The following is a 22,233-nucleotide window of genomic DNA, read 5'->3' on the forward strand; positions in this document are numbered from 1 at the left end:
AATCAACTCAGTCACTAAGAAAGAGCAGGAAGACATACCAAAGCCATCATTCTGGTTACACCCATGGAAAACCTCTACTTACGTGCCAGGTGAGTCACAAAATATACAGAATAAGTAACAGCATATGCTCCAAAAAGTGCAGGAGCAAGTTGCTCAATCATTGTAGCACTGCTCTGCAAGTTTGCAGGCTGTGCTCCAACAGTAGAAAAAGCAAGGCTCTTGTCAGTGCACAGGTGTTCACTGACAAATGCCTCACCCAGGAGAATGCTACTGCACTGAGCAAGCTCTAGGGCTGCTCTGACGCTCAGGCCTTCCATGCACTAAGGCAACCTTCTGATGTCACCACGACAAGGTGGCAACCATGCCCTGACATCACAAAGCAAACACTCTATGTTGGTCTGTGAATTTATGCCAGGAAATAACAACCTTCCCTACAGCAAACAGAAGACAGCCTGGGAAGTTCTCCTCCATCACAAAGCAGCACAAATTCCCCTCGTGGGCCAAAGCCTGTTGTTTCAAGGGATCCAAGAGTAACTCCAAGAGTGCACAAAGCACCTACAGCCTGTACCCCAACTGAGCACTCAGATGGGACACAAGCTAAGGAAACCAGACCAAGAAAATGGCCCACAGTATTGCACTTCTGAGAAACGACCCTTGTTTTTAACTTTTTAAAGGTTTCTTAAACCTTAACAAAGGACTGAATAAGGAAAGATTCCAGCACTGGGAGTCTCCATGACTAGCAGCCACATGCTCATCTACAAAAGGGATGCTCTGCCTTTAATACCCTTAGCCCCTCCCAAAGTTTTGTCTGTCAAATCTTTCTCTGCTGTCCTCTTACATCTTGATTGGAGGTCAGGTGTTATTAAGCCGTGCCTCGTGGTCACAAGCCAGCCCTCCCCAAAAGCCCTGACTACCAAGGCTATTACAAGGGGGATAAGAAAGAGGACTATGGGAGAACATTTTCTAATAACATCACTTCGCATTTGAACACCCACATAACATCTATCTCTTAACTGTGAGAGCCAACTATTTCATTACTCACCTAGAGTGCACAGAACCAGAAGAGAAGGCACTGTGGGCATAACAGATGAAATCATTCCTAACAAATCCTCCCACATATTTGCACATTTATTGGATATTACCCGGACACCTGTGAATGTATATCTCTGCCTTTCTTCCCCTTTGAAAGTAGTCCAACTGGCAACTTGTAGGGAAACCAAGGGCTTTGTGGGGGCTGCATTACTCTGCACACACCCTGGCCAACCATGGCAAGGAGCTTTGGTGCCTAAAAAGACCAACCAGAGGAAACAGCTGGAAAAGGTTGAAAGCTACCAAGCAGGGCCTGATGCCTGCTGCCAGCTCAGGGTTAGAAAGGAGGCATTACTTTATTTTAGCGCTGGGAGCATAGGGAATCCCTTCCCTAAGCCCTGCACACCCAGCAATAACACCTACTAGTTTGTATCCATGGAACTAAGACATATTCAATACTTTCCTGAAACTCCTAGGCTAAACATTACCCCAAATTTATTGACATATTTCAATGACTTCTCAGAATTTATCGACATCAGAGTAGGAGTGTTCTGTAGGTCCCTGGTGGTCGTTGCCACAGGTTCAGGAGGAGACCCATGCACAAAAGAACCTAAGACACAACTGGGGTTGTAAAGCAAATGTATTCCATTAGTTGCAGTAGCAAACAATACATACCAACTGTTGGGGTCTCTAGCTTGTCAGAGTGACCCCGAGAAAAGTTGCAAAGTCCCTTTTTCCAGCCTGGCGCTTGAAGAAGGAGTCAGGGCTCTTCATTTCTCAGTCTCGAGGTTGTTTATTGAATCTTATCTATAAAATTATTTCTCCTGTCCTGCCGAGGTCTGCTCAGCAAGACAGTCACAGGCATTCTGCCTGCCCCCGGGGCGGTGTTATGTCTTTATGCTAAAAACTATGCATACAATGTTTACAATTACTTTCCGATACCTATCACCTATGTTAGACAGTGAGCTTCTACTCTAAACCAATCTAAATGTGCCAACATCCCAGCAGAAGATGGAGGCCAGGAAGGAGAAAGGTAGGACATGCCCAGATCCCTCCATCTTGCCCCCTGAACCCCTATTCTAGAAACCCCAAAATCTACTGTTTCACCCCATGATAAATTCACTATCATTCTACTTAATTTACTGTGGCTTGCAGATATTCATCTATGGTTGGTAACTTGCTCCACGGGTCATAATCACAACCACAGGTATTTTTGGGCTCTGTGCCCGGGTCTCTGAGACCCCTGGCAGGGGTCTTGCCTGCTCAGGACAACCAGAGGGATGTCCTGGGTCCTGACAACCAACCCCTTGATTCCCAAAAATCTGCTGAGCAGGAGAAGGAGATGGAGCGTGGTGCTTGGTGGCAGGAGCAGGTAGGCAGTGCACTTGCAAGACATCCCCTGGATCAAAACCGTGTGAATCTCGTCCTTCTCATTCCTCTACCCCAGAACCAGGCTTGTATCTCCTGCGCAGGAGTGGAATTTTCCCAGTTACGGCATCAGTTCATACATGGCTGGCTGTGAGATGAGGCCATGATGACTCCATGACTCCCTGCCACCAAGGGCTCCATTAAACATTGTTCCCCTTTTTTCAAAGCTTGACTGCCCACCGATTGACCAACACATTGTTTCTCTTCCAAGGGTCAAGTTGCCACCTATTAAACAATACACTTTTTTCTTCATTGTCTTGTCAACCTGCTCAAACATGGATCAAATACGGCAGGGCCTCAGACACGACTCTGGTTCCTGACACAGTCGTTAGGGAAATATCCCATTCCTCAAATTCTCCTTTGGTGGTCAAGAGCCTCCTAAACACTTTCTTCCCTTTGAATGTTGAATGCATTCCAGCTACCTTCTTAGCAGGACCACTTTCTTTATTCTCAAGGCCAAGATAGCCACATGCACACAGTAAGCACTGCAGTGGGGGAATACAGGGTTCAGCACTGCCTGTTAAAGCTAAAGGAATTGACAAGATGAAACCCTATTTGTTACACTTATACGCCTCGCCCTCCTATTCTGGGAAGCAAACACAAGCATTTCATCAATACACCCTGCAAATGCTCTTGCTGAGAGAAGCCACATTGCTGTGTCAATAAAGCAGCTGGGACTCCGTTTGTTCATGCAGAGAAAGCCAATTCTTTATTCACATAACTCATTTTTATACCATTTTCACAGACCTCACGTTCAACTCCAACTGGCTGGTAGTTTTCTTGCCACACAATTCATTGCTTAGAAGGTGTTTTGGTGTGTACATGCTAAGACTCTCTCTTTTGAAGACTCACTCTTACTCAGGTGATTACATTTTTCCTTTGTGGACGTTCATGAGACAGAGTTCTTGTTTATTACAGATGCAAACAGATTTCTTAGCACAATAGCTTGTTGTGCTAGCTGCACTCATTCCTAGGACTTTCCCCATGGGAAGTTAACTGGCTGCACGTAGAAGACGTAACAGGCCAGCTGGGAAGTTAGCAGAGCAAGGCCTGATTTTAGAAGGCCTTTCTTTTCTAATACCCCTACCTGTGTGCAACACATTGTGACTTTCTTTCAGAAATTAATGAAGAAAACACAGATTGCTGTTATGAGGAGAAAAGTTGTCCATTGTTTTTAAAGGTTGCAGAGTTCACAAGTTAAACCAATTGCTGCCAAGTTGGAGTTGTAACTATTTGCTGTTAATAATTTCATGTTGTAATCACCTGTTGTTAATAGTTTTTCTTTAATTACCTGCTGTTGATGGTTAGAAATCCCCTTCGTCGAGTATCACCCTGCTGCTACCTGGAAAATGGCACCCGGGGTTGTGAGGAGGAGGTGACATCGGGCTGGTATGCAAATGAGGAAACCCCACACCAAACCTGGCAGGAAAAACCCCTAAAAAAAACAAGCCACCATGGAATTAAGAGATTGAAGTGATGTCTAGATGTGAGGAACAGAAACCAGTATCCGCTAAGACCCTTTTTACCTTTCACCCTAACCTAAAAGACATCGGCTAGATAGAGGACCTCGAATGTCAAACTGAACAACTGGGCAATGTCCTGGTACTCCCCTGAGGATGGAAGCCCCAGCTCTGCCTGCAGACCAGCGGACAAAGCTGCACTTTTCCTCCTCCGTGCCACTGGGAGCAGTGGTGGCATGTGCGAGACCCGTGGGTTCTCCCCACCCAACCTGATTTTTAATAAAGGCATTAAAGAGGAGAAGGATCTCCTGCCTTATTTATTTCAACTGCCTACTGAAATTATTCCGCACTCCCTTCCAAATCAGTTCACTCCTCAAGCAAAACTCTCAGGCACATGCCCGATTCCCTCTCTCCCAGCAGCTCAGAGCGGCATTGCACAGCGCTTGCTGTGCGCCAGACAGCACAAAGCAGGCTGGCCTGGTGGCCCTGAATATTTCTGCAAAACACTCTGCATCTCACCCCTTTGCTCTGGCTCGGTGCAGAACTGCAGGATTGCAGGCGCTTCCTCCCAGAGCTGTGTGAGGCACTGGCTCCTGCAGATGTGACCTGCCAAGCTGTCACTGCCTCCCGCCGGCCTCGCTTCCCCTGGCAGAAGTGCCGTGCCTGAAGGAGGCTGCCCTGTGCTCCAGCCTGCCGAGCAGCCCGGCTCACTCCCCCGGTGCCCAGAGTGCTGCACACACTGCTGACCTTTCCCAGGAGTTACAGAGCAGGCGGCAGAAGAGGAGGAACCCTCAGCCAGCCCAGCGGCCCTGGGCTGCCCTTCGCCTTGCTCTGCTCCTGGGCACACTCCAGACCAATGCCTCCAGTCCGGGCTGTGCCCAGCACGGCTGCGCTTCCCCTCGGGAGCAGCCAGCTGCCAGCCGGGCTCTGAGAGCCGAGGATTCGCCCGCTCCCGGGAAGAGGCACCCAGGGCCCGGCTGCTGCCCTTTGCAGCTACCTGGGCCTCCTTCCAGCCTGCCTCTGCCGAGGCTCAGGCTGCTCCGGCCTCTGCCGGGGCTCTGCTGGGGCTCCGCAAGGCCGGGCCCGCTCGCACCTCACAGGCGCTGCTGACAGCTCTGCGCCACAGGAGACCTTCCCGAGCCCCCTCTCTGATCTTTCTGCTTTCTCACTTGAGTAAGGCTCTCCTTCTGCCAAAGACATTGCATTTAGGGATCCAATTCCAAGTGGCAGGAACCCAAATGCTCTCGAGTCACAGCTCAATGCCTGCATCTGCACAGGGTGTTTGGGCTGCCCCGCTCCTTTGGTTTTTTCCTGCAAATGCCATTGCCCTTTCTGCCTCAACTAGAAATACCAAAGTTAGGCAAAAACCAGCCAGCGGGCCATATTCCAAAGGCAGTATGGTCTGGAGAGAATGAATGAAGACGAGCCTTTTCCATTTACAAACCATACTAAAGAAGCCATTTGTGTGACTTAGCACCAGTAAAAAACAACTAGTAATTCAGAAGGAAGTTTTCTGAAGGGGTCAGAAGGAGAGGAAATCTTCCAAATGAGTTGAAGTTTCAGAAACTTTATTGAATTACTTTATTGAATTAATCCTTATATATAATCCTCTTCTATAATCCTAATCTATAATCCTAATGTACAAAACTCTTCAACAGTCCTACTCTAGAATTCTACTCTGCAATGCTACTGTAAATTGCCTTTGGAGATAACATCTTGACATGAGTGTAACTTTCTCGTCTCCTAATTCTTCTTCCTCTTCTTGACTGAGTTGATCAGTTGTGACAGGATAGATGCTGGCTTGGCTGAAGTCACAAATGGATGCTGTCCATAGGAAAAAAACCAAAAAACCAAAACAACAAAGAACAGTGAACCAGGACTTTCCAAGCTCAGTGCTTCACAGACTCAATCAGGATTCCTCTGGGTCATAAAAAGACCCAGAAAGTAGAACAATGGGACCATCAGCTCTCCAGTTGTCATGTGCAGGACCTTGCCATCACAGGCAAACCTGGCCCAGAATGCCACCCATCTCTTTATTGTGATGGCTTCATCTCTCTGGGATTTTTGCCCTGCCAGTACTCTAGAAATGGTGCTTTCTGTCCCTGGGGTTTCTTCCTCTCAGGATACTCCAATGACTCACGTAGGCCCCTGCCTTTGAAAGACAGGCACCGTGCTGATTTCCACAGGGGGATAGAGCAGCGTCTACCTTTCCATGCCATGCCCCTCCTGTGCTGGATGGCACCTTCCTTCCCAGCAGGGCCAGCCCAGTGGCACTGGGTCCTGCAGTTCCCATTCTGCCAAAACCTGGCAGTGACCCTGGGGCAGTTCCCGTCTGCTTGAGCATGCCAGGCAGCAGATGGGGCTGGGACAAGTCCCTCCCAGCTGTCCCTGTTTGCGTGCCAGAAACCTCTAAGGGTGGGCTGGGGAGAGCAAACCAGGGCCCCTCAGAGGCTCAGAGTGAGCCCCCCACAGCCCCTCCTGCCCACAGCCAAATCTCTGACTGCTAGGCCAGGACTGGCTTCCTTGGGTTCCTTCACCATCATTTCATGTCTCCTTACCCTCATTGCTCTACTTCAATTCTTTTGCCGTTAGATAAAACTGAACACCCAACCAAATTACAAAAGAGGGCAACAGAAACAGAGGACAGAGGACCTGTCCTTTCAGGAAATGCAGAGAGAGGTGGAGATATTCAGTTTTATGAAGAACAAGCCCAGGGAGACTTTTTTGCTACTTTCCAAGACTTCAGAGTGTCTTTGAAGAAAGTGGGGGACACCTTTTTTTACAGGTCCAGTTAGAATAGGATGTGGGCGAATATTTTTAAACACAAAGGAGATCTTATCAGAGCAGGTCTAAGGAAGAACTTGTCTACTCAGAGCATGGTGCCACCCTGGCACAGATGTCCCAAGAGCTTGTAGGTGCCCCCTCCCTGGAACCATTCCAGGTCAGGTGGCAAAGGGCTCTGAGCAACCTGATCTCTTTAAAGATGTCCCTGCTCATTGCAAGACACTTGGACCAGAGGACCTTTACAGGACCCTGCCAGCCCAGCCCAGTCTAGGATTCCTCACCATTTTCATTTGTAGAGCACCAAGAGTGGAGGTGAGAAGGAAGGGGGCTCATCTGATGCCTTGGACTTCAGTCGAGGAGGAGCCCATCCCTCAGACCCTGTTTCACCTGCAGCCCCTTCACACTTTACCTGCAGGAGCTCCATGGCAGACCAGCGCTCCTCCTCGTCTTTCTGAAGGCAGCAGCTCAGGAAGTCACGCAGCAAAGCTGAGAGGAGCTTGGGATGTCGCAGCTTTGGGGTCCCTACTGTGGCTATAAGGCGTTGAGCCTGCAGAAGAAGGAAACACGAGGCTCGCCCTGCTGCTTTCACATCTCTAGGTGCTCTGCCACATGTCTTTGTTTAACCTCTCTTCTTCAGTGACAGTTTCTGCCCTGGCAGAGACCCAGAGATGACTTTCCTTTACCAACCAAAACCCCAAATCCCGATGCAACCACAGCTTTTCCACCGTCCCACAGATCTTGCCTTGGCAGCTGATTTCATTGACTGACCTAGGTAGTGGGAACTACATCAGCAAAAGCACATTTGCATCTCTGAGGATTCACACCAGCTTGAGAGGCTTTTTGGAAAAGGGACTTTGCTATGATAACTAATTTTCAAGGATTAGTAGATGAAAGGTATCTCTGCAGTGCTTGTTGGTCCCTTAAGCACTCGTGCCATAGAACTCATCAAGCTTTTTGTGTTGTTCTTGAAAACAATATTAATTGGAAGAAAGGAAATCCATCTGTTTATCCCCAGGTAAGGAAACAAACATTTGCAATCTCATATTCAACACAGAGTCATTAAGATGCCTGCGCAAATGTATTGGGATGAAAATGCCTGCTTGGGCACACAGGAGCCACCTGCAACTCTGTCCCTCAGCAGTCTGAAAAATTCTGCTTCCCATTATGTGGAAAAGAAAAAATTGTCATGGTCAAAAGAAGAAAAGGTGCCATCCCTATGGTCACCCTCTGCTTATTTGGCTCCTCAAGTCAATATATTAATGATTGGCTCATCCCAGAAAGTGCCAGGAAACACTGGCAGGTTTTGGCAGGCTCTCCACATCCCCAGGCTCTGTCTGGGGATGTGGAGAGCTTGGCGACGTGGAGAACTTGGCTTGGGCTAGGAGAGAAACATGGTCTCTCAGTGTTTCAGCAGCACTGCACAAGAAGCAGAAGAGACCCTGTGGCCTTCACACCTTCATGCCCAGGTTTCAGGCATGTTTCCCAGTGAGAAGAAACTGCACCGTGGGTTATGTTCTTCTCTAAAAACCACAGTTTTGGAAACTTTCTTGGATTTGGGTTTCCTTCTTTCACTTCTGGAAAGATAATAGCAATTCTAAGATGCTTGTTTCCTGTTACTGGGGCCATCTCCACAGACAAAAGAAGTGGAACCACTTATAACCCAAAGGCAAGTGTTGCCTGAGAATGGAATTTGTTTGCATGTGGCAAGGCTTGAGTTCCCCCACCTGATGCAACCAAAACTACAGCAGATGCTGATGTGTTGCAGGGACATTCTTAGGAGGGGACCTTGGTGGAAGTAGTTCCAGCAGATGGCAATGGGGTTTTGTCCAATGGCACGCAGGACATGGGGCAGGTGAGAAAGACAGCGGGATCAGAGAGTATTTGCTCCTTACCGAGGCAGGACTTTGGTTGCAGTAAGGAGGTTCTCGTTCTACCATTTCAATTCCCACAATTCCAAAAGACCATATGTCCACTTTGGGGCCATATGGTTGACCTGTCACCACTTCAGGCGCCATCCACCAAGGAGTCCCGGCTAACGTGCACCGTCTATTCTGCTCAGGGGTGAGCTGAGTAGAGAGGCCAAAATCAGCTGAGGAGAAAGCAAAATACTGGTTTGATTTTAATTCTGTGCAATTAGGAAACCAACAAAAGAATTCCCCAGCAGAAGTTTGGAAATGTGCTGCTGAATGTCCTGGCATTGGCGACTTTAAAAAGCGCCCCGTTTTTTCACTGCTTCCAGCAGTGGCTTTTGTTCTTTGGAAGCTTTAGACTTGTAGTTCCCTCCCTCTGGAAGGGACGCTCACAGAGCAACGCCACTCTTGACTGCTGGTTCCTTGTCATACCTCTGTACATGTGTCAACCCTGTCACCAGCTCACAGCGAGTGCCCCTGTACTACCACCAGCTCCATTTCTGGGGAGCTGGCCATCACTCAAAGCAGCCTCACAGCCCCCATCCCTGGAACGCTGCACCTGACCAAGAACATACCGACCTAGCTTGACAGAGCCGTCTGTTCTGAGAAGGATGTTGTCGCTCTTCACATCTCGGTGGATGATGTGGTTCGAGTGAAGAAAATCCAGTCCTTGCAGGCACTGAGAGAGAAAACAGAGAGAGGAGGGCAAAAATTAGTGATGTCATTTCATCACACAGGAAAGGAAACAAAGAATCTAAAAGATTCCCTCTCCAGGGGAAAGGGGAGTAGTGGCAGAACACAGTGTCATTGAGAGGAAGAGCTTGCTGCTCCAGCACTTGAAGAGCAAGACCTTTCTAAGGAAAGGCATGTCAGCTTTTTAAAAGAGCAGCAGCACCTGCTCTAGTAGACTGTCCCCTGCAAACCAGCCAGGATGACTGCTGCTGCAGTGCATGTGCTCAGAAGCAAACAGCATTTTAGCTGCACTCCTTTTTAGCTGAGGACTGAGCAAAACGAGTCTCTCTTTTTTCTTTGCTGTTCGTTTCAAATCCTGCCACGAGCACCTTTGCTGTCACAGGCAAGGAATGCAGTGAAGACAGGCAAAAGTTTAGGAAGATGGAGAACAGCAAATACAAGAGGCAGAGCTAGAGTACAACAGCAGGAAATAAGAGTACAAGAACTGAGTACAGTGAGTGCAGTGGCACTGGCAGGCGTTTCACTTGAGATGCTTTTACTTGCCCATAGCATACCAGCCACACAGAAACAAAGTCTGGCACATGAAATCACTCCAGCTCTGAGCCCCTGTTTCCCAGACAATCCTGCCCAAGCCCTCGGAAGCACAGATGGGATTGCTGACCTCCCGACTGATGGCTGCCATCTGCTCTTCAGACAGGAAGGTCTCACTGATGACATCACTCAGGGCGCCTCCGTCCATGTACTCTAAAACCAGCCAGAGTTCCTCACCCAGAAGATAGCTGAAAGAAGGAAACAAGGGTGTGGAGATGAACATGCATGGCTACATTGATTTTTTACTTCCGGGTTTCTTGTTTCCAGGTCCCTTTGGGACTAGGACAGAATCAAAGGAATAGACATTCCCTCTCAGCTGTGCATTGTTTACAATCTGTGCAGTCTGGAGGAGAAAGGCACTGCTGTGAAAAAGGAGATGTCTTAGATGGGCAGCAAGTGAAAAGTGCAGTTTAGTAACAGCCCAGATAAAAAGCCTTTCACACCTGGTGTTTCTGGAAATAAGCACGTAGTCTTCCTGGCATGCATGACCATGGCAAAGAGGGGCAACGATCTAAGGGAAATCCACTTTAGGATGGTTCATTAGCATTTAAGAAACTTTAAAAAATCAATCCCAAAAAATGGGAAGGCAGCGAATTTTGAGGATGCTGACTTAAGAAGATACAGCTGATCCAGGTTCTGAATAATTTTGGAATAATTTTCAAGCGTTCCAGGGAAAACTCATGCAAACAAGATGCACTCTCTTCTAATCCATTGGAGATGAATAGAGAAATATTAATAAGTAATAATGAACAGCTCTACTTCCTGCCACTGACCAAAGTGGGTTTTTAACCTCTCATGTTTGCTGTATGTAAATGCACATCCATGGGATAAGACCATGACCTCTCACCTGTCTAAATAATTCACAACACTGGGACTCCTATTCCTCTTCATGATCATGATTTCATTAACTGTTAGTTGCTTCCTCTGCAGTCCTTGAAGATTTATTTTCTTTATGGCCACCTAAAATGACATTGAAAATCAGTAACCTGAGAAGCTGGTGGCACGAGACCACAACACACATGGAGCAAGTGATTTTGCAATGACACAGCTGAGCTGTGCCAAACTGCCTTGTGATTAGGCACTGCAGTAATTAGGAGCTGACATTCCAACAGCCCATTTCTCTGCTTCCTTGGGGGCAGTTCCAGAACACATGGGGCCACTGACATCTTGCCTTGTCCACTTGGAAACAGTGGTGTCTCAGCTATCACCCCCAAACCTCTGACCATACTCTCTGCTGCTTTGTATGGGATTCAGAAGAAGTAATCTATGCCTTAATACTCGGTGGATACATCTTGGGCTGTGGGCAGGGCTTAGGGCTTTTAGGGACACCTTGCAGATCTCTCCCTACGTGCAGTTCCCAAGTGCACACTGCAGGTGGCTAAGGAACTCCCAGTAACTTTCAGATGTATTTGCTGGCAGCCAGAAATGAGAATTCAGGACTCTGAAGCTGTAGCCCCAAAGAGCAGGGAGGTGCTCTAAGGCACCACCTTTATTTTGGCAACGAAGAGCGAGTGAGCGCCTCCTTCTCTGAAAGGAACCGCTGCCCTCCGTGCCTTTCTTCGGCAGCTGAGGAGGACAAAGTCCCAAACGTATTTCATGGGCTGGCACCAGTCTGTGCTTCTTGTGCCTTTTCAGCACAGCTCTACCCAAAGCTCCAGCCACAGCTCCCACCCCCCAGAGGGGAAGGCCCTCAAGAGCATCAGAGTCTGCAGGGGCTGTTGACATTTACCTCTCCTCCTGTGGCATTGTTGAGTGCTCTAACCACATGACCAAAACTCCTAGCAATGAAACAGAAGCAGAGAAAGGAGAAGCTGTTTAGCTCCTAGAGTGAAAGTTAGCCCATTTAGGAGATCTCTGCTGTAAATACCTAAAAGCTGCAGGATGCAGGAGGGCTCTGCCAGAAGGCAGATGATGTATGCTCTTCTCAAGTGCATGGGCACTGGGCCTGTTCATGAAGCGCTGGGGTTCAACTTCTAAAGGGAGTTTATTCTTTCCTCTTGCGTTTCACTTTCTAAATGGTGGGTTCCTATCCTGACCATAGACTGTTTCCTTCCACAAACCAGGGGAAAGAAATGTTCCTGGGAACTGTTATCTCACAGCTTTGATAGGGGGTAGGTTGCTCTTTCTGGCAAGCAAGTTTCTTCTTTTTTCATTAGTGGGGCAGTATGATTTTGAGACATACAAAAATGCTAAAGAAATTAACACAGAGCTGTCCCACACTTGAGAGACAAGGATATCTTCCAGGTCCTGTTCCTTGATGCAGGCAAGACCTCGGCAGCATGGAGGTGTGTCTGACAATGCCTTCTGAGCACACACACAAATTCGGAGCAGCACCGAGAGATGGGAGAATCTGTCCCCAGTGTGTGAACATGTTTGCAGCTGGCCTGACTTCACGCTGGATAGACATTCCACCAGAAAAACACCTGGCCCATGGTTGTGCAGGAGTAACTGCGGTTGGACTCACCCACTGCCAATATGTTCCTTTTCAGTGTAGTTCATTGCAGGATTTTCCGTATTCACCATTCTCCCTGAGGGAAACAAAATGCAAGATGCTGACTTTAAAGCAGAGATCCCAGCTTCCAGGAGATACAAAGGGCAGCCCCACTGTCTGGTGCTCTGAGCCCTTTGTGGTCAGCTGGGTAACAACATCCAACGTCAATAGGACAGGCAGCCCTGCAGTGCAGACGGCTGGCACAGAGACTGATTTTGTACAATCCTTTGAAGAGTTCTCTTGACAGGAAACAAAGCACAGGGAGATGCATTTCCAGGAGAGAAGGACATCTTCTCCACCTTTCAGCAGTTTGCCAAAAGAATTCCTTTCCATTTGTAAACCAGAGCAGCTCATGCTATTACCAATCCCAACAAGGCTTTCAGCATCAGGACCCTCACCTGTTTATGAGCAGGCTGAGCTCAAAGGTGCCCCTCTCCCAGCTAAGGAAGGCTCCAGCCTCTGCAGTCCCACCAGCCCTCCGGGAGAGGGCAGCCAGCACAACAAGTCTGGCAAAGCCCAAGCATGAGCACTGACAAGCAGTGAGAAGAAGCCACAGCCAGCCTGAGCCCCATACAAGTTGTTGCCCCCATTCAGGACACAACAGGATGGGCTTTGAGATCAGCCACACTGAGGTGCAGATCAATGCCCTTTTTGTCCCAACAGGTGATGGTAGACACAGAATCCACGGGGCTCTGGTCTCAGCCCCACCAGGTCTTATCTGAGAGCACAGCACTGGCAGCTCTTACGGGCAAGAAGCAGACTCATTGGGTTGTGCTGCAGAATCACAAAGGACTTGATGTGTTTTCCTAGAGACTGATCTGAGCAGGGCTTTGGCCAATGGGTAGGATTGCAACAGTCATGGGAAAGAGTGGGTATCAGGTATGACAAAGTGCCATGGATCTGAGGACTATACCGTGGGTGGGCTGGAGGCTCTCTCCTGAGAAATGCCTCCAGTTAATCTGATCACATCACTTAGATGTGTCTCTTGGACACATCTTGATAAGCATAAAACTAGAAGAATAAATACAGGTTGTTATAAAAGTATCTGTTTTTTTCTTTGGGGGCACATGGAAAACACCTCCTGCTCTCTATTTGTCCTGTAACCTGATGTTCTTTCAAAAGTAGTTCTTATTGACAAAAATACAGCATTCTCATGAAAATAAACTGCAGATGTAGTAGTGGTAACAGTAAGTCACAAAAATGGCATCAACAAGATGTGGGGAAGAAGGGCTCCTTCAGGATGGAGAAAAACCAACTCCAGCAAAAAAACCCACAAGTCAACAACAAAAAACCCCAAAACACCACAAAAAAACCTCACAAAAACAAAAAACAAAAGGCTCCCACAAAAAACAACACAAAAACACCCCACCAAAAAAAAAAAAAAAACCCAGCCAAAAAGACAAAAATCCAAAACCAGTCAATTTCTGTGAGGTTTTTTTGCTCTGATGACTGGTTGGAAGTCAGGAGTCTAAGGAGGATTTAGGAAGCTGAAAATTCCATTCAGTTTGGCCACTAACAGACAGGAATTGCCTGGATTATTTGCTAGGTCACAGCCTTCTGCTGATCCAAGAACAATCCCTGCTTCAGCCTTTAGCAGAGAGGGAAGCTCAACAAACCCAAGCCAGTCCCAGGTGCCCTCAGAGGCAGCAGGAACACCCAGAGCGCTCTCTCGCTGCCCTGGAGCACAGCACTTCCTCTGGGGAGTCTTAAATGGCCCTGTGACACCAAACTCAGGAGGAGCATTCGGTACAGCTGTGCTGACACCTGCACACAACACACTGTCCCTCAGACAAGAAACACACCAGACGTACCCAGCATCTCCAGGTACCCCTTCTCAGTCTGCTGTTTTGGAGAGACGAAGGAACTGCCCGAGCTCGAGTTCCCAGGTTTGACAGAAGGGCTTCCTCGAGGTAATGCTGATGCGGCAGCAGGTTCAGAGCCCATGATGTGCTGGTCCTGTAGCAATTCTGGTGGGCACTGTTCCTGTGCCTCATGCCAAACTTGGGGCCCTTCATTGCCAGACATTCGCTGGAAGTCTTTGCAGGCTGCCCGGTGAGGTGTCAACACTTGCACCTCAAATCAAACAGAACAAAGCAGTCAGGGACTACAGCTTGTCCCTGTCAGCCAGGAGTCACCGACTGCGAGGAAAGGGAAAGAACAGATTGACAGGGGATACAGACAGCTTGCTTCAATCCTCCATCTGGGTCACCATGTTCCCCTGTAAAAACACCTCAAGAAACAAGGAGAGCAGAACAGGCAAGCAGGAATCAATTTAGATGACTGCTGGCCAAAAGGCCAAAGGACAAGTCCAACCATCCAGGGCAGCAGTGGGGATTCAACACACCAGGAAATGTCCTTCAGAGTGACTGTAATACACACGACAGCAGGATGGCACTCAGAGGCATCACCCCACTCCCTGCTGCTCTGTACTAGAAAGGCAAGAAGGGCAGAAACCACCGGTTTGGTGACTGCAGTGGCTATCCCTCTTTCACTCACTTGCTTTTGTAGAGACTGAGAGAGGCGATTAGCTTTATCTCTGATGATTTTAATTTCTTCCTCCAGCCTCTTCTCCCTTACCTTGTTGCTAGCCTCCGAATCCTGCAGCTCTGCCTGCACATGGTCCTTGTTAGTCAGTAAACAAGAAGGGAGAGGATGTTTCATGGGTGGAGTGGCTGCCACTCTTTCACTCACCTGGTTCTGTTGATCGCCCCTCTGCTGATTGAGATTCTCCTCTTGAACTCTTCTCATGTCATCCTTGTTCTTTCTCTTCAATGCCATGATGTCACTCTGAGCTTCGGGCAGCTCTGCTTGTGGCTCTGCCTTGATGTTCTGTACACACAAGTGCAGAGCAAGTGACTGGGAGCTGCCATCAAGCTCAGCTTTCTCCTCTTGCAGCCTCAAAATCACATTTATTCAGCCACTTCTTTCTGCTTCCCTACCCACATCTGTTTCCAATGTAACCCTCCTGTCCCAGTGCTGTTCTCTGCAGATTCCAAGGCTCTGTGCTTCCAGTGCCTGTGGGACTCCTGGCCTCCTCAGTCCCAAGAGCTCCGTTTTATGCCCCTCTTCCTGCCCTTCCTGCTGTCACTTGGCCAGTCAGGCTTACCTGGCCATTCTCCTCTGGCTCTTCCACCTGCTGCCTGTGCTGCTCTTCCTGCTCTCGGGCTGGGAACAGCTCTCCCTGAGACGGGCGTGGCATCTCTGATGAAGCAGTTTGCTCCTGCTCTTTCTCTAGAAGGGCCTGCACAGAAAGCAAGAGAAGATGGGTTTCAACTTTCCATACAACCTTTGTGGGCCAAGACTCAAGGACTGATGGGCTCTCACGTTCCCAAAGCACTGTGCTGCTCTACTGGGTCATTCTCTGCCCGTGGGGAAGCACAGATTCCAAAGTGACCCTGGCCCTACAATCAGAGGCCACCTGGGACAGAAGCTCCAACAGCCTCTCAGGCAGCTGACAGGGAAGGTGTGGCATTACTCAAGGGTCTGGTGAGGGCCTCCCTCTTCTTCTGCCATGTCCTGTTTGTCTTTCAGTAGTGACTGTCAGCCCGCCCTGTCGCACAGCTCCATCCTGGCTCTGCAGGTGGTTTCCTGTGTGAGCTCACCCCTTGTGAGACACACTTCTGGAGTTCATGCTCTTTTCAGGCCTGCACCAGCATTCCTGCCTTTCTGACATCTACACTCTTGTTAGAAAACCTGGTCATTCACAAGATGAGGATGCATGCACAGATCTCTGATGGAGGTCAGAGAGCCTCGATGGCCACCTCAGTATATGGAAGAGAACCAAGGTGTTTCTTCTCCCTCTGCTGTCAACTGAGAATTCTGACCAGCAGTAAAAGAGACTCTGCTAAGGCCCCATTAACGAATGCACTTACACAGCCCTGGGGAGGCCAGTGAAGGAAACCATGTGTCATGTAATGCATGGCATGTATGACCAGAGTCACTGAACACCAGCTAAACGTGGAATTGTTCCACCTCTCTAGGACAGGCAGCAATCTAAAAAGTTAACTGGAGACTTCAGGGCAGAAGAGGCCAGAGGAGGAAAACAACTCTGAGGGGGGAAAAAAACATCCTATCTGGAGGGGGAAACATCTCTGCCTGCTCAGAATTGGTGGAGGGAATGTGTCTCTAATTCTCTCCTGAAAGGGATGCTTTAGGTGACCTTTGCACCTCCAACTGCCTTGGACCAGAGCCGGGAAGATTCAATTATGTAAATGTTACATAGATAGATAGATAGATAGATAGATAGATAGATAGACAGACAGACAGATCTCTATACTATAATCTCTATTTTCTGACCTCTCTGTTGCTACACACATCAAAACTTGGTAGCCAGTGCCCCGCTCAGCAGCAATCCTGAGATTGCTCTCCAGTTGCTCAATAAAGCACACTCTTGGGGAATCTGGAATGTGCAGGTCCTTATGGAAAGTGATCAGACCCAGAGCATTGCACTGGGAAATGCACTCTTTGTGCATCTGTGCTTGAGCAAGTTCTTCTCTTGGACTCGACAATACTGATGGTGCTAAAGTGGCTGGAAGCAATAAAAAGAAATAAAGGCCAGCCCCTACCAGCTCCTCTGATCTCTGAGGAGCAGCTGGAATGCAAGGGCATTGATCTCCTGCTCAATTCCCAAAGAAAACACACATTGATTTCCTTGTCTACAGAAAGTCACAGGCACTCTTAAGTTCAAAGGGATGCTGGAAGGCCTGGAGCCACAAAAGCTTCTTCTGCACCAACATCCCTGTACCAAACGGTGTGTTCTCATGCAAAAATATACTGCATTCACGAGAAGTGACACTTTGGAATAAAAAATTGTAGCAGTCCGAGTACTGTAAAAGGGCAGGAAATAAAGAGGAAAAGCAGTTTAGTTGGGAGAAAAAGAAAATGAACAAGACACTTCCTCTAGGCAAAGCAAAAAAATCACAATAAAAAAAGGAGAAGAAAGCCAATTCCAAAAGTAGGTAAAATGTTTGAATGCACAGAGGAGATACTGAAGGTCCCTCACAAGGTTTCAGTGGTTAAGGCTAAAGCTCCCTCAGCTCCTCACTGGCCTTGTGCTCCACTAACTAACTTATCCTGTGGCCTTCTCTGCAAACTCTCCTGCCCCTCAAACACTTTCTGCTTCCCAGGGGCCCACAGCTGCACACAGCACTCCAGCTGTGGCCGCAGCGCTGCCCAGCACAGGGCGACGCTCACTGCCCTGCTCCTGCTGCCCCACTGCTGCTGACACAGGCCATGATGCCCTTGGCCTTCTTGGCAACCGGGCCACAGTCTGCTTCATCTGCAGCTTCTCCAGACCTGCAGCAACCCTGCCTCCTTCTGACCCACACAGCTCCCCATCCACAACGTTGCTTGTTTGACTTCAAATACAGCATCCACCATTTCAAGATGGCCTTCCTCTTCTGAGCAACACAAGACAGCTGTCAAGGACTTGCAGCTTCACCCCCACTGCAGGTACCAATGCAATTGCCAAAGCTGCAGACTTCAGCCCAAAAGTGATCAACAGAAACTTGCCCCTTCTGCTGTTTGCCTAACAAGGAGGCTTCGACACTGCGCGGTTCCTTTCTTTGGCTACACGCAACAAGAAAGGCCTGCCACAGCTTCAAGGACAGCAGAAACATTTCCTTGAACCTGAGCAAAACCCAAAAGGCAGCTGGGCCAACAGAGACTCTATACGTGAGGAACGACTCAAGAAAACTGCAGAACACTTCCACAAGCCAAAGACACCTTTCCAAAAAGGGAAAACAAACCAAAAGAGCCTTTTGACCTCCAGCACTACCACATTCGCCCTTGGCCATAACACCGCAGAAGCCCAGAGATGGAGCTTCTCTGAGCCAAACAGCCAGAAGCTCAGCTGCAACCCCGGGCTCTTCAGTGCCCCAGCATGACAGGTCAAAGGCCAATTTCTTGCTGTCACTGCCTTCAGGAAATGCCTACATCCTGCAGGACTCCAGCAGTCAGCATCCTCAGTCAGCAACAGCAAGTGCTGGCTGCTCAGAAACTTGCACCTCTGCTTTGCTCTAAAGACAGCATCACAGAATGGGCACTTACTCTCTTGGAATGAACAGCCTGTGGTGTGACCACAGCTGGACGCTTCCATTTGACTTGCTCAACTTCCTCATCTTTGGCTTCTTCTCCAGGAGCAGAGGGAGGCAGGGGAGAGATGGTTCTTGGTCTTGTAACCTGTGGCAAGAGAGAAGCATGACGGACAGGCTATTACCCATCAATTATAACCCCACTTCTCCTTAGATCTATAACCACATCTGCTAAAAGGAAATCATCAGCTTTGTCGGCAATGTCATTCTAAGTCACTCCAACCAGATTGAAATGGGCCAATTCAACAGAATAGAATATGGCTATGTATTTGATATTCTTTCCTGGCTCTTTTAATGAGCAACATTGTCTCTGCAAATGCAGATTTTACTTCTTGAAAGCTCTAAAATAGAAAAGAAGAAACGAGCCAGCAAGACCTTTGCAACTCCTGCTGACACAATGAAAACCAGAAAGGGTTCAGAATCCCTTTCATTGCATGATAAGAGCCAGAAAAGTAGTACAGAGGCATCTTTGCTGGCTGGAAAAAGAGAAAATGAAGAGGGCTTCTCCTCCTAGGAAACCAACCAACAATAAGATCAAAGTGTCAGCTTTGCCTGTGTCTAAAACACTTGGATGCGGGGAGGGGACTTTTGGCAGGGGAACAGCCCTTGTGGTAAGCACTGTCATGTAGGCATCCAAGGAAGTCTTCTTGAAGGTCCTTCATGAGCCTCCCCTTGTCCAGGGTAAAGCTTCTCCAGCACCTCCTCACTGGCCTTGTGCTCCACACCCCAGCCCAGCTCCCGTGGAATTCTCTGCATACACTTCAGCCCCTAATCACTTTCTGCTTCCCAGGAGCCCACAGCTGCACACAGCACTCCAGCTGTGGCTGCAGCGCTGCCCAGCACAGGGCGACGCTCACTGCCCTGCTCCTGCTGCCCCACTGCTGCTGACACAGGCCACGATGACCTTGGCCTTCTTGGCCACCGGGCCACAGTCTGCCTCATCCTCAGGTGACCTGCAACAGCAGCACCCGTGCCTCCTTTTGACCCACACAGCTCCCCATCCACAACGTTGCTTGTTTGACTTCAAATACAGCATCCACCATTTCAAGATGGCCTTCCTCTTCTGAGCAACACAAGACAGCAGTCAAGGACTTGCAGCTTCACCCCCACTGCGGGCTCCAATGCAATTGCCAAAGCTGCAGACTTCTGGGCAAAACGGATCAACAGAAAGTTGCCCCTTCTGCTGTTTGCCTAACAAGGAGGCTTCGACACTGCGCGGTTCCTTTCTTTGGCCACCTGAGACAAGAATGGCTCCCCACAGCATCATGGACAGCACAATCATCTCCATGCAGCTTAGCAAAAGCCAAAAGACAGCTGGGCCAACAGACACTCTACAAGTGAGGAACGACTCAAGAAAACTTAAAAACATTTCCACAAGCCAAAGACACCTTTCCAAAAAGGGAAAACAAACCAAAAGAGCCCTTTAAACTCCAGCACTACAACTTAGCCCTTGGCCATAACATCGCAGAAGCCCAGAGAAGCAGCTTTCCTGAGCAAAGCAGCCAGATGCTCATCTGCCGCCCCAAGATCTTCAGTGCCCCACCCAGCATGACAGGTCAAAGGCCAATTTCTTGCTGTCACTGCCTACAGGAAATGATTTTATCATACAGGACTCCAGCATTCAGCATCCTCAGCCAGCAACAGCAAGTGCTGGCTGCTCAGAAGCTTGCACCTCTGCCTTGTACTAAAGACAGCACCACACACAATGGGCACTAACTCTCTTGGAACGAGCAGGCGGTGATGTGACCACAGCTGCACGCTTCAGTTTTTCTTGCTCATCTTCCTCCTCCTTGGCTTCTTCAGCAATTGGAGGGAGAGCCAGAGGAAAGGCAGCTCTTGGTCTTGTCACCTGTGGCAAGAGGGAATCATAGGGATAAGCCATTACCTAGGGCTTATAACTTGATTCCCCCTCACATCTACAGCCACATCTGCTAAGAAGAACTCATCAACTTTGTTGGTAATGGCATCCTAAGTTACTCCCAGACTGAAACGGGCCAATTCAACAGATCATTATATATTGCTAAGAATTCATTACTCCTCCCTGTCTGCTTTCAGTGAGCAACGTTGTTTGTGCAAAATGCAGCTTTTTATTTCGTGAAAGCTCTGTAATGGAAAAGTAGGAAAGATCCAGCAAGGTTTTTGCAACTGCTGTGGCAGACATGGAAAACCAGAAAGGGTTCAGAATCCCTTTCATTGCATGATATAAGACGGAAAATAGTGCAGAAGCTTCCATGCTTGCTGGAAAACTCGAAAATGAACAGGGCTTCTCCTCCTAGGAAACCAACAAAATCCAAGACGAAAGTGTAATCTCTGCATGTGTCTAAAACACTTGGATGCAGAGAGCAGACGTTTGGAAAGGGAAACAGCCCTTGTGGTGAGCAGTCTCATGAAGGCATCTATATAGTCCCCCATGAGCCTGCCCTTGTCCAGGCTAAAGCTCACTCAGCACCTCCTCACTGGCCTTGTGCTCCACTAACTTAGCCAGATCCTGTGGCCTTCTCTGCACACGTTCAAGCCCCTCTATCACTTTCTGCTTCCAAGGGGCCCACAGCTGCACACAGCACTCCAGCTGTGGCCGCAGCGCTGCCCAGCACAGGGCGATGCTCACTGCCCTGCTCCTGCTGCCCCCACTGCTGCTGACACAGGCCATGATGCCCTTGGCCTTCTTGGCCACCGGGCCACAGTCTGCTTCATCTGCAGCTTCTCCAGACCTGCAGCACCCCTGCCTCCTTCGGACCAACACAGCTCCCCATCCACAAAGTTGCTTGTTTGACTTCAAGTACACCAGCCACCATTTCAAGATGGCCTTCCTCTTCTGAGCAACACAAGACAGCTGTCAAGGACTTGCAGCTTCACCCCCACTGCGGGTACCAATGCAATTGCCAAAGCCGCAGACTTCTGGGCAAAACGGATCAACAGATACTTGCCCCTTCTGCTGTTTGCCTAACAAGGAGGCTTCGACACTGCGCGGTTCCTTTCTTTGGCCACATGCAACAAGAAAGGCCTGCCACAGCTTCATGGACTATACAAACATCTCCTTGCAGCTTATTGAAGCCAAAAGTCAGCTGGGACAAAAGAGACTCTATACGTGAGGAAGGACTCAAGAAAACTGCAGAACAATTCCACAAGCCAAAGACACCTTTCCAAAAGGGGAAAACAAACCAACAGAGCCTTTTGACCTCCAGCATTACCACATGCGCCCTTGTCCGTCACACTGCAGAAGCCCAGAGAAGCAGCGTCCTTAAGCCAAGCAGCCAGATGCTCAGCCGCAGACCCCAGCTCATCAGTGCCCCAGCATGACAGGTCAAAGGCCAATTTCTTGCTGTCACTGCCTTCAGGAAATGACTACATCCTGCCGGACTCCAGCACTCAGCATGCTCAGCCAGCAACCACAAGTGCTGGCTGCTCAGAAACTTGCACCTCAGCAGCCCAGAATGGGCACTTACTCTTTTGGTATGAGCAGGCGGCCATTTGACCACAGCTGGACGTTTTCGTTTTTCTTGCTCATCTTCCTCCTCCTTGGCTTCTTCAGCAATTGGAGGGAGAGCCAGAGGATAGAGGACTCTTGGCCTTGGCACCTGTGGCAAGAGGTGGATCATGGATAAGCTGTTACCTAGGGCGTATAATTTCATTTCCTATCGCATCTACAGCAACAGCACCTAAGGAGAACTCATGAACTTTGTTGGCAATGGCATTCTTAGTCACTTCAACCAGATTGAAATGGGCCAGGTCAACAGATCTTTACATTGCTAAGA

General features: G+C 48.8%; 1 protein-coding gene across 1 annotated transcript in view; it reads right to left on the reverse strand.

Moving 5' to 3' along the window:
• LOC132342055 (uncharacterized) overlaps positions 1 to 20,360 on the reverse strand; it is a 47,745-nt gene extending 27,385 nt beyond the window's left edge. Inside the window, exons 1-9 of the mRNA XM_059874245.1 lie at positions 20,328 to 20,360; positions 18,435 to 18,566; positions 15,078 to 15,215; positions 14,883 to 14,996; positions 10,743 to 10,855; positions 9,966 to 10,083; positions 9,191 to 9,290; positions 8,594 to 8,790; positions 7,111 to 7,248 (exon numbers count right to left, since the gene is read on the reverse strand). Of these exons, the coding sequence (XP_059730228.1) occupies positions 7,111 to 7,248; positions 8,594 to 8,790; positions 9,191 to 9,290; positions 9,966 to 10,083; positions 10,743 to 10,855; positions 14,883 to 14,996; positions 15,078 to 15,215; positions 18,435 to 18,566; positions 20,328 to 20,360 (1,083 nt within the window). The remainder of the gene's footprint in view (positions 1 to 7,110; positions 7,249 to 8,593; positions 8,791 to 9,190; positions 9,291 to 9,965; positions 10,084 to 10,742; positions 10,856 to 14,882; positions 14,997 to 15,077; positions 15,216 to 18,434; positions 18,567 to 20,327) is intronic.
• Between the last annotated feature and the right edge of the window lie 1,873 nt (positions 20,361 to 22,233).

This window comes from Haemorhous mexicanus, chromosome Z, assembly GCF_027477595.1.
Source record: "Haemorhous mexicanus isolate bHaeMex1 chromosome Z, bHaeMex1.pri, whole genome shotgun sequence".
NCBI lineage: Eukaryota > Metazoa > Chordata > Aves > Passeriformes > Fringillidae > Haemorhous > Haemorhous mexicanus.